The sequence below is a fragment of the Carassius auratus genome, chromosome 7 (assembly GCF_003368295.1).
Source record: "Carassius auratus strain Wakin chromosome 7, ASM336829v1, whole genome shotgun sequence".
Lineage (NCBI taxonomy): Eukaryota > Metazoa > Chordata > Actinopteri > Cypriniformes > Cyprinidae > Carassius > Carassius auratus.
In genome coordinates, this window is record NC_039249.1 from 35,741,347 (window position 1) to 35,754,406 (window position 13,060).

The 13,060-nt window shown below is 35.9% G+C and overlaps 1 protein-coding gene across 1 annotated transcript in view; it reads left to right on the forward strand.

Moving 5' to 3' along the window:
• Positions 1-13,060, forward strand: part of pcxb (pyruvate carboxylase b) — a 178,791-nt gene that overhangs the window by 150,843 nt on the left and 14,888 nt on the right. Inside the window, exons 17-18 of the mRNA XM_026268700.1 lie at positions 3,380-3,624; positions 10,868-11,047. Of these exons, the coding sequence (XP_026124485.1) occupies positions 3,380-3,624; positions 10,868-11,047 (425 nt within the window). The remainder of the gene's footprint in view (positions 1-3,379; positions 3,625-10,867; positions 11,048-13,060) is intronic.

Sequence of the window (13,060 nt, forward strand, 5' to 3'; positions counted from 1 at the left end):
GCATTTGACTGAAAGAGCAAACCTCTGTTTAAGAAAAAGAGAAGAAGAAAGTTCAATGTCATTTGGAAAAGATGTCATTCATTTAAATTAATATAGTTAATTTATTTTTGCTATATATTAGGTTTTATATAAAAAACTGTATTTATAGACACATAAAGAAAGATTAATTTAAATATATTTTTTAATGTATTAAGTTTTTTTTTTTAAGTTTACCTTTCAAACAGCTAACTAAATTAGTACACTATATATACGACACATCTAAATATGGAAAAAGAACAATGGAAAATGCTAAACAAATGTGTGAGATTAGAATTGAGTATATATTGTGCTTTTCTACCACTTAAGCATGTGTGTTTAAGTACAAGAGCTTTTTTTTTTATTCATGAGCACATCTGTTGAGATAATTGGTCACAGAAGACCTTCAGTTTCTTGAAGATACCTCATTCCCTCTCATCACTCTCTCTTACTGTCATTGGTATTCTCTCGAGTGTATTGCATTGGTTAATTTAGTTGCCAGTGTAGCAAGCTAGCACAAGTAAAGCTTTAGCTCTCTGTCTCTGCATCAGCCATTAGAACAGTTTGTTATGAATGCTAGACACATTTGTCGTACCCCACACTTGTCAAAGCCTCTTACACATGCCTTGTGTTGATTTGTTGTTAGTTAGTAACTTTAGTTTAGTTTATAGTTGTATTTATTTAATTTTATTTAAAAAAAATGTATTTCTGCATTGGCCCATCTAGCTGCCATGCTATTGATTTGTGTTTCTTTCTTCTCTTTTCCGTTCTAGCACACGTTGTCTCTCAAATATTCTTTCGCTCCATTGTTCTCCCTTCAGGCTTTTTTGTTCACTCATTCTAATCTTTTCCTTTATTTCCAGTTTTTGCCCATTCTCTTTCGCCTACACTCATCTGTCCCTATATGTTTGTATTGTTTTTGTCCTTCTATACTGTATAAGTTCATTTTCTTCCATTTCCCTGTATTTCCATGCAGTTTTCAAGCCCACTGCTTACACTAACTCTTCTCTTTCGTTCTCCATCTGTCATTTTTTTTTCCTACATCTCTCAATTCTCAGTGGGAAGTTTGGACTCACTTTCACAATCAAAAGTTGTATCCCTCTGCAAGCCCTTTATGTTCACTTTTAAAAAGATCTCTGCTTTGTCTTCTCTCTCTCTCTCTATCTCTCTCTCTCTCACACACACACACACACACATTCTTTGCAATGTTGTGCGATTCTGTATTGATGTCAGTAAATTCCAGCATGATATGAACAAACTGTTCTGACCTCAGAGCTCAACACGAAATGCACCATTTAGCTCAGTTTTGTTTAGTTCAGAACACAAGGTATAGAATTATGTCATATAATTGTGCTGTTGTTTGTTTTCTCTGCTGGAAAAACATCTCAAACCAGTGTTTGCTGATCTTAGCTATTTAACTGGACTCCCATGCAGAAGTTTCTTACTTTGCATACAAATTTGTATCTCATCATTGCTTCATTTATTATTGCAACTTTATTATCTCCCAATAATGACTTTGTCTCAGTGTGATTTGGTGTCTCACAGTGTGACTTTATATCGTACAGCATGATTCTTCATCTCACAATGCAACTTTGTTTTACAATCTGACATTATTTCAAGCTTTATCTCCTATACTGCCAGCCTGATCCAAGTGGGTGTTAAATTAGCTGGTTGGCCAACTGCTCTCATAGCTGAACGTACCCAAAACAACTCGAAAACCATCATTTTGGGAAAAACCAGGCAACCACCTTAGTATGCAAGCGAATGGCATGCTTTGTTTGAGCATCTTGTCTTAAATCTGCTGCAAGCATTTTTTTATATATATCATGCATTAAATATCCCCATTATTTGACAGATATCACTGAAATAGGTGCCCTGAGAAATCACGCTTGACAGCCCAAAGCTCTGTATACAGCAAAAAAATTATCTGCCAATCAGAAAATGTTATCATCATTTATAACTCTTGCAAGCACACATACATACACACTAAAAAATACACATTCATAAGCACACATTGATTTTAGAGGCATTTAGGAACCTTTATCTACTGTAGTACATTGAGTACAGCACACGATGTACACTGACTTCACTTAATGGACTGGTTACTCTTGTCTGCTGGAGTGACGCAAACCCAGCAGGAGAATAATAATATCAGAGAGCTTCTCTCTGATGGCATGCAAGTGTGTTAAATATAAAAGTGTGTGTGTGTGTGTGTGTGTGTGTGTGTGGCCTGGAAACTGGAGGTTTCACATTGATTATTACAGCCTGACTTTATGCAGGGCCTTTATTGATGGATTGATGGTGTGTTTTGAGATGTGTCAGATTAGGACAACAGTATCTATCAGTCAAATGTCCCCAGCAAAAAGAGGAAGACAGAGCTATCAACATTACCACTTATATACATATGAAAGAACAGGGTGATTAATTTCACTAAATTAATACTTTCAGCCCAATCATTCCCATCTGTAATATATACTTACACAAACACACACACACACACACACACATATATATATATGTGTTATTCCTAGGTTTTAAAGACACCTTAAGTGATGACTAATTACTCTGAGCAGTCACTATATCTTGTTAAAAAGATTTGAAAAGCCAATCTCATGTCACAATCTGAGTGAATCTAAAAATGATATTATGAATATGCAATAGTAATATGTTTAAATAATGTTTATGGCCAAAACTGTGACCTGTACATCATTTGAATGATTTTTAATTGTTACATTGCCTGGTGCTCATAAACAGCCTACACTTAGACTACATAAAGGATAATCTAGTTAGTACAGACCCGTGCTCTTCGTAGGGGCAATGATCACGCTGTCTGGCTGCATGTACATTTTCCTGCTAATTATATGGCTACTTATCAGATAAATAAAGAAATCAATATGAAATATAGATTCTTTTTTTTTCTTCTTGACCCAAATAAACCAGCTTTGAGGGAAAGCATGACACTACACACTTTGATTTGCAGAAAATGTATATTTGAAAATTTCAGACAAAAAGTCTTGATTTAAACTCAAAATTTAATCAACATTCTTTTTTTAACAAATACCATGATTAAACTATAGTTAGTGTAGTAAAACCATGATTACTTTGTTCACCATGTTTTAACCATAATAACCATGTTTTTTGGTTTTATTTGTAGTAAAACCATGGTTAAATTTGATTTACCAGTATTGGCACATTTTCTTCACCGGTTTTCTGATTGGTCAATATTTCTCTGCAGAATCATGGGTAGTGTCGTTAAAATTTAAATTGGCGTCTTATGTGAAGCCTTACGTATGCATGAAGCTGTATCGCTGCTCATCCTACAGTAAAGTTGCTGTATTTGTAACACACTTCTCCTGTCATGCAGGGGTTTCTCTGGACAGAGTCTATGAATACAGCGAGTTCTGGGAAGTGGCTCGAGGTCTGTATGCTCCCTTCGACTGCACCGCCACAATGAAGTCTGGTAATGCAGATGTTTATGAAAATGAGATCCCAGGGGGCCAGTACACCAACCTACACTTCCAGGCCCACAGCATGGGCCTCGGTAACAAGTTCAAAGAGGTGAAGAAAGCCTACGTCGAAGCCAACAAGCTGCTGGGAGACCTTATCAAAGTAAGACCTCCAAAAATCTCATTTTGATTCCAAATGTGTCACCCACTCTTTCTTTTTCTTTCTTTCTTTCTTTCTCTCTCCTCCTCCTCTGTTCCACATACTGAAGAGTGTCCTTGAAGGCCAGTGAATAAAGTGGCTCCTTTCTTTTCTGTTGGATTTTCTGTCATTTATATTCCACATGTATATAGTCGAAGCTTTTGTCCCTGTTGATTCAAACCTAGCAATTAGCTTAAAACGTAAATTTTTGCTGCCGTGTACCCAAAATGGCAACGAAGTAATTTAATCACAAGCACACTTCATTCTTTCCTCTGTTCAAATTTTAATAATTACATATTACAAAGTTATTTTAGAAACAAGGCATAGTGCAGATCCTGGATGTACAGTTCGTACATAAGAACAAGTTCTGCAACTATCTGTCACAGAAACAGTGTGATCAGATGATCAGTCTCATAATCTGATAGCAGCAGTCAATTTCACCTGCCAGTGTTGGATTCTGCTGTGCTGCACTCTGCCCTCTAAAACCAAATTAACCGATCAGCTGAAATGTGTCTGGCATCACTTGCTTCAGTCTTCCGCTCAGTGGAATCAATTATTGTGATTCTCCTTAAAGAAGTTTCTGTTTACGTACAGTCTATCTGCATGTGATTGTTATTCAGTTCACCCCCGCCCCACACACACACACACCCACACACACATCTTCAGTTTAGTTCATAGGTTGGGGGGAAATGGACTGGATTTTGGAATCTTGTGGTGATACTATATTTATATTCCTTTTGCTGTTGCCATCTCTCTCTCTCTCTCTCTCTCTCTCTCTCTCTCTCTCTCTCTCTCTCTCTCTCTCTCTCTCTCTCTCTGTCAGGTTATGTTCGGAATAGCATGCCACATTTTTTTTTTAAAGAAAGTAGTAGCCTTATGCATTATTTATACTTTGTATTAAGTATGTGAATTTCCTTTATGCACAAAATACCTTGATGACCTACTACATTTGCCAGAATGTGCCGTTTATGAATGAACCATGTGTGATATCCCTCACCAAATGGTAGGACAAAATTCTTGTTATTTGCCAAAAGTTAAAGCGAAAGTGATGGTACAGACTTTCACATAACAAAAGATTTGTTACAAATAAATAAAAAAGACTACTAATAAAAATAAAATAATAATAATATATATATATATAATAGTTAATAATAATTAATTAACCCTTGTGTGGTTTTCGGTCATTTCTGACCGGATCATTCTACATTTAGAATTTTTAAAGATGCTACATTCATTTTATGGCATATGGAGTGTGAACACACACAAAAAACATGGTGGTCTTCGGTCAGAAATGACGACCATAAGAAATGAATGGGGAAAAAAATATAAAAAATACAGAACATTTTTACGTGTACCATCTACAAATCCCCCACAGCGCAGAAAAAAATGCAAAGTAATGAAGGGATGAACCACTAAAACATCTAGAGTGCAAAATCAACACATCAACTCGCGGACACACACTTGTACACACACATACACACCAATGAACTGGTGTGACTGTAATACTGCAACTATGTGAAATTAAATTAATAATTCAACTACAATGCAGTAAAAAAAAATTTTTTAGAGTACTACTACTCAGAAATTACTCAGAGTACTAGTTACTAGTTACTTTTTAGCCTGCGATATTTAATGAATTACCAAAAATATTCATATTAAAGTTGAAATTCATATCACTTTTATCTTATTGACAAAGTATGTGAATTAGTGGTCATGATACAGCAATTTCGAACTTTAATACCTTAGAATAATATCAAAATTAAGGTACCCGTTAACCAGAAGTTGCAACGGACTTCATTGTTGTAATGTATTTCCAATTGAAATGGAATATTGAATAAAGGTCAGGGTTTTATTGTGCCGTACCTTCTCTCCACCTCTTGCTCATAGCAGATTCACGGTTGGATAGGAGAGGTTAAGAATATCTGCTTGTTATGTCTGATATCATGCTTCACTGCTTCTGGGTCCTAACGCTCTGCCAGACGCCACCCAAAAAACAACAAACTGTGCTAATATACACCCACGATGTCATGTAATACTGAAAAAATATAACCTTAACCTTTATCTTCATACTGAAATCCCAGATAGCCTGACAGTGATTCAACTAAAATATTATTGAGACATTGTGAGCACAGAGACTGAAGTGTGCACAGCTATTTTTTTTTAAATGCTTAGCTTAAATATGTAATATTAATTAATTAATGCTCATAAATGGCTGCTGAGATCATATTCTCAAGTGAAATGAGTAAAGACTTGCACCCAGAAACAGCAGTCCTTACGACGTGACTTAACAAGAGGATTCTCTCCAAGCCATCAAACTGAAGTCATCAGAGCAAGAACACCATTCCAGAGCGGAAGGCAATTTTCAGTTTTTGATTAAAGATTACGACAGCAGACACTTTTTTTTTTCCTGTGTATTGACTTGAACAGTTCAATTGTTCTCTACAAAACTAGTAATGCGCATTAAAAAGTAAGTAGGACCATTTTGGATTTCATGACAGTCAATTTTCAATACCATTGGCAAAATGTATTATTTATTAAATATTTTAATATAGGCTTTTATTTAAATACATTTAAACATTTTTCAATTACCATTACAAAAATATCAGTCTTAAACATTTGCTCATTCTGTGTTTGTGTCTTTAAAATAGGGTAACTTTGTTGCAAAAGCTAACAGCTTTATTTTAAATTTGATTTCAAACTGAACTGAAAAAAAAAGCCTATTTATTTAGATAAATGGAACATCAGATGGCTTTGACCTGTAATGTCTGTACAGAATAGGATATTTATATATCCTAGACAATTATCCCATTCCAAAACATTTTTAGCATAAAATTTTAGCATACATTGTAAAGAAATTAAAGTTCCATTTGTGATAGTTGAAAGACTTTTTCTGGTGCATTTCACTTATAGCCAATACAATTTCAAGTAAGATTTTCATCAGTCAGGCGTGGATATTTTCTGAATGGTTTATAACTTCTGAAAAAGTTTAATCCAGGAGCAAAGATAAATCTTTCTACTATACAAAACACAGAGCCATCGCGACTGCACGCAGTCTGAGCATTATTGGAGTGAGAAGACAGGCAATTCATACGCCTATTTCAGAGCTTGCATCCAGTTTTCTGCAATTACATGACTGTGTTCTCATGTTACAATAAAGCACTCACCACATTTGCGCGGGAATGATTCAAATTATGCAGAATACCTGCAATCCTGCACAGACATTCAGACTGTAATTGACAGGAGACGGATGCATGTCAAAAAGACAGGAAAGAGAACGCAGCAGTGTCAAATATTTCAGTACTGGTATCTATATATAGATATTTATAATAACACTACCATGTAGTTTGTTTCTCCAAACTTTGAATCCATAAATTATGCTGAGCTCCCTCACTGTCTGAGCTCTTCACCTGCTGCAGCGGCATCTTTTACTGGTTCAGATATCAGGGCCTTTACTTCTCCCTACACGATCAGATATCTTAATTTAGTTACTGAAGTGCTGTCAAAGGTTTGAATATCAATTCAAATTGTGGGCATACTCAGTAACCCACTATGATTAAAAAATATCAAAGTAGATTATTTAGCTAAATTTGTACTTAAGTACAAGTAGGCTACAGCTTTAAAAATATACTTAAATAAGTACAAGTACCATGAAAAAAACTACTCACAGTAACGCGAGTAGTTGTAATTTGTTACCTCCTCCACTAATAATAAGAAATGTTATTTGAGCACCAATCAGCATAGTAAAATTATTTCTGAATGATCATGTAACAGTGATGACGAAGGTAATAAAGGAGTAATGGCTGCTGAAAAATTGGATTTGCCAACCCAGGAATAAATTACATTTAAAAATATTACAACTAAAATCTGTTATTTGAAATTATAATAATATTACACAATTAACAATTTTTTATTATATTTGTAATCAAAATAAATGCAGCCTTGGTGAGCACAATAAATATTCTATATTTTTATATATATTAATGATGCGCGGGTCAATGTATGAACAACCCGCACCCGACTGACGTTTTCAAATAACCCGCCCGCAACTCGAACCAAAAAAAAAGAAAAAGAAAATATTGTACCCAACCAGCTTCTTGACCCGCATTTTTTAAAAGTAGTAAATGCTCAGCGTAGTGTCACTGGGCCATAGACGTAGTGGTGCGGGGGGAGGGGGGATGTAGAGGGGAGCGGAGAACGCTCGTGAGCGGATAGCGCAGTTCTGAATATTCCACACAGATAACTCATTCCATGGGGTCGCTCGCTCAACCCAGAATGGTTTGCTGGTTCAAAAATATATGGAATAAGAGCTGCCTCCGACAATTTTTCTAGTCGACTGGTAGTTGTTCATTTAAGCCATTCGTGGACAAATCGCCCCTTTATATTAATTTAATTACTTAAATAGGCTATAGCCTACAGGATAATAAGCCTTATGACCACACGCATAAAGCTTGCACAAATTCAATTTGATTATGAATGTGTCTAAATTAGCTAGGATTGTTTAGTAATTGTTTAGTAATAAACTGCTGTTCTCTGTGTTGCTGCAAAGATGAAGTTGACGATGTGGACTCACCAGAGAGAAATGGACATTTCATATGGATTACATATTCAGAGAGTAGTCTATTAGTTTTGGTTTGAATATTTTCGTTTAAAATTAGACATTTCAAGCTTTCTGAAATATATAGCCTATATTTCTCAAATCTGTGAAGCACAAGCGGAGTTTCGGCGCCCTCCAGTTCACATGCAATGGAAGTGATCGTGCTGGTGCCTCATTACATTGTCTGCTATATATATTTGCTTCTTATTTATTAAATACGAGCAATTCATTGATAAAACATTGATCAAAATTACGATACAATTTATACAAAATGAAAATCTTTTAAAAATAGTTTTCTATAAAAACAAAACTTAATGAAGTCGTCAAAATCATGTTTTACCAAAAACAGCGTAGTTGCTCCCCAGACTTCACCTTTTCTCTTGCCACCTGCCTCCATCTCTACCTGCAGACTGAGCTTGTGCGTCATCTTCGCACCAGTTATTCAGCCAATAAAGTGTAGGCCTATGTATTTCAAAATTGTGTCTAGTACTACATAAATTACAAAGGTTTAATTGGCATCTTTATTTCAAACGACCCGACCGACCGCGACCCGAATATCATTAAAAATATTTTTGGATTACTCGTAACCGCAGGTAACCGCGATTGACTGCTCATTTTGGATCAGCCCGGGCAATACTGATACATATATATTCTCAATATAAATCTATATTTAAAAATATCTAAATATTAGGCAGCATAGTGCATATTTTGCACAGTAAGCATTATGCTAGTTTTCAGTTCTGAACACAACCTTCATGTCTTGCTCTTTCTTGCGATCCAGTTTGCTGAGACACACACTGTACACACACTCCACTAATTCTGTTTCTTTTGAAGCAGCAGCAAGCACTGACACTCACAAACCGTTCTCTTGAGTTCAAAGCGCTCGCTGTCCATGCCGATGGCCAAACAGATGTACCCTGTCAGTTAGCCGGAGATACCCTGCACAATAACACAGGAGAGAGAAAATACCTCTAGGCCTGCCTTGTGTGTGTGTGTGTGTGTGTGAGAGAGAGAAAGAGAGAGAGAGATAGAGAGAGGAAGCAAAGACTGAGAGGCAGAAGCAGAGAGCAACTGAGATGTACACAGAAGGATTACAGTACATCAGAAAAGCAGTAAGAGGAGACACTGACGGGCAGGAGGATTACTCTGTGTGCGTGTGTGTGTGTGTGTGTTTGATCCCCTCTTAATCCCATCTCAGTCTCATCTTATAACACTTTTCCCCGACAGCCTCCATCACAGTGACTTGGCCTGACCGAGTTTTGCATTGTGTCTGGGTACTTAACAAATCCTCTACTTAATTAACAACTCATTGATTTTTCTCTCTATTCCAAGTCAACTCAGAAATTGAAGGATTGCTTTGTAACTGAGGGCAGCATCCTCATAATTTGAATCTTTCACCAGAATAGTGCTTTCTTTTGGATTCACTCAATTTATGTTTTTTTCTATGTATTATGTTTTGAGAATAATTTCACAATTAGCCATTAACAAGAATGGTAGTAATATTTTTGTATGCCACTTAAAAAAAGGCCTATGAGTTTATATTTAAAACAAAAAAAAAAATTCAACATTTGTTTCATAACACGCTGCAAAATAGTATGGTACTCTGCTATTCTTAACGCAACCAAAGCAGGAGCACCCCAGCCACCATGAGTCTTTAGGATTTGATTTAACACGAACTCCGGTGTCTTGACTTCAAATGACTGTGGCAGGATGAAGTAACATTCACGCTTAATTTAGTGAAATCACATTTGATTATCCAGACAGTTAAGTGCTCATCTTACGGAGAGTCATATGAGCAGTATTCCCTGGCTGAGATGACTGAATTTCTGAAGCAGAGGAGAGTTATGCAAGAGTGTCAGAATTTTAATATCATTCAAAGAACACATGTAACTCATGTAAAAGTGTATAATGTTGAAATTTGTGCAAAATAAGTTTTTTAATTGGTCACCTTAGAGTTTGGAGGTCTCCGCTGTGTTTTCCTCTACAGTCCCGGCGGTGCTCGAGTCACTCGGGGTCTGTGGGGTTGTTGTTAAATCTTTTGCTCTCAATAAGTCTTTGCACATGTCATGTCTGTGGCTTTGTATTTAAACAAGGATTAACCTTGCGTAACTTTGGTCTAGGACTCTATTACAAAACTTAATCCTAAATGTCACTCTATTTCTTTCCTTTTTTGACCTACTCTCAACACTCCAGTCCTAGAGTGGTTACAGTTTTTGTTTGTTTAATTTGTACCAAAATGTACAATGTTTTTTATCATGGCAAAATGATATATTTTTAAATACCTTGGAGCACAATGTTATTATCTTGGCATATATCAAAATATTTGATAGGCCAAAACTGTACTACTATGGTACTTTTTTAAGGCAAAGCTTTCAAAGTGTATAGCCTAGACTGCAAGTTTAAAACTTGACAGCAGTTTTGCTATATATAAGGTATTTTTCACAGAGAGCTGAACTATTTATGTGAAAGAAAACTGCGTGACATTTAACATTTTATTCCTCTCCTTAATCACCTGCTTTTTTCTTTTCTTCACCATGTGTCTTTCTTCCTCTCAAATCCTCATATTTAGTTCCCTTGTATTATTTTGAAACAATTTCCCTTTTGTTTCTTCAGGTGACCCCCTCCTCTAAGATTGTGGGTGATCTGGCCCAGTTTATGGTGCAGAACTCTCTGTCCCGTGCTGAGGTAGAAGAGAGAGCAGATGAGCTCTCCTTCCCTCTGTCTGTTGTGGAATTCCTGCAAGGACACATAGGAATACCACACGGAGGATTCCCTGAGCCCTTCAGGTCAAAGGTGAGATTACACATAAATAAAAACATAATTTGTTTGTAAAAAATTTAATAAAAAAGGCCAAAAAAAAGGTAAAAAAAATATTACAATGGCTCGAATCAAAGTAACAGATCATTTTAAACTCTAAATAAAAGAAAAACTAATATGATTTCTATCCTTATTCATTTTTATAAGACTGGGGACATAAAATCTACTGCATAAATAGGATTGACCCTTTTTCATTTTTGGGTCAAGATTATATGAGTGCGACTCATGTAACAAACAAAACAATAGCATCCATTAGATTTTTCAAACTTATTGAGACTGATGTAAAAAGTGCCACTTTATTTCTCATAGAAATTATCCCTGGAGAATTGAGCATTCTTCATTACATTCAGCCATTTAGCAGATGCTATTATCCAAGACACCTACAAATGAGGGGAAAACATGATAATTTTTTGTTGCTGCTGTTGAGATTGACATTGGCATTGTTTTGGAATAATCTCTAGCTACACAGAGAGAGAAAGAGAGTGAGAGAGAAGAATGAAATCAGAAGGTAAAAGGATGCGATAAAGTGAGAGGAAGACAGTTCAAGTGATTGACTGAATAGCTTCGTGTGCATCCGTCACAAAGTTTTGTGTGTATGTGTGAAAGACAGGATAAGAGACAAAAGGTTTAAGGCTGAGTAAAGCTTGTCACTTGCCAGGCGCTTTCTCAGTAGTGGCTGTGGCGTTTCCCTCTTCTTGTGCTCAAAGTCTTGCTGAGAAAAGAAACCATGCAGAGTCAGACTAATCCACTATAATGCACACACACACACACATACACACATCTACAATTATGAGGTCACAGGAGAGACTTTTGCTTAATTTTTAAATGGCGTGTTTAGTGACGACCGACATCCTGCTTGTGCAGTTGAGGGCAAATTTACTTTGATTTACTATTTCTCTAGCACACACACATAGACAGACAGACAAACCCTTTTGAAGCACTCTGAAGTCCAAAAATGAAAGATCAAACACTGTTTGTCAGCACTTGCAGCATTTCCATGTAGGAGAGCTCAGTGTGTGGCCTCAGTTTAACACGGAGCGAAAGAGACAACCAGAAAAAGACAGAAGGAGATTTGAACAGTTCATATAGTGACTTTAATTCTGTCATAGTAGGAAAGAAAAAAATATAATAAAGTCTGTAATTAATTATTTTGTGGCTCTGAATGAAGTCAACTGAACATTTTAAGTGTGTTTGACATTTGCAGCCTGCTTTAAATTTTCCTCAAACAGAACCATGGGGTCACATGATATCTTAGAGTAGAGACAAAAATATGACTGACTTGTCCTCTATGCAACAAGGATATTTCTGATATTGGCATCTAAATGTGTGATCACTGATATATTATAAATGTTCCAGTAATTACAATAAATTCTGCATGTACTTCCTGCCTTGTTCAAGTTGCTAAGTAACTGGAAAGTTTGTTGCTAGTTCATATACAGTAGTTCTTCCAGCTAAACACACACACACACACAGAGAGAGAGAGAGAAAAAAATGTGTTGAGATAATTTTCACTTAGGACTTAGTAAATTAGATTAGTCAATTTAACAAATAATTAGAAATGGGAAGCAACACATTTAATTAAATGTAAATTTTTGAAGTGGAAAGAAATGTAAAACAAAATCTACTCTAATCTGTTTTAGATAGAACTTAAAAAATGACTTTATTAGCCTTTTAGCTGTAATATGACAAAAGTACTTAAACAACCATACACTATTCATTCAAGATTGGCATGTGTGTTAACGCATAGGAAATAATGGCACTACATTGTGCATTAAAAACAAATTAGAAATGACGGCAATGTCTCAAGTTTGTTTTCAGAATTTGAATCCATCTCAAACTAATAAGCGCCAATTATTTCAACTGTATGCACTTCAATCAACAGCCATTTAGCTCATAGTACATGTGATCTGTTGTAGCATGTTTCCCCACTTTTTAGTGCCCACAAGAAATTCAGATGATCAGAATGCACTAATAGATCATTTGGCTGTG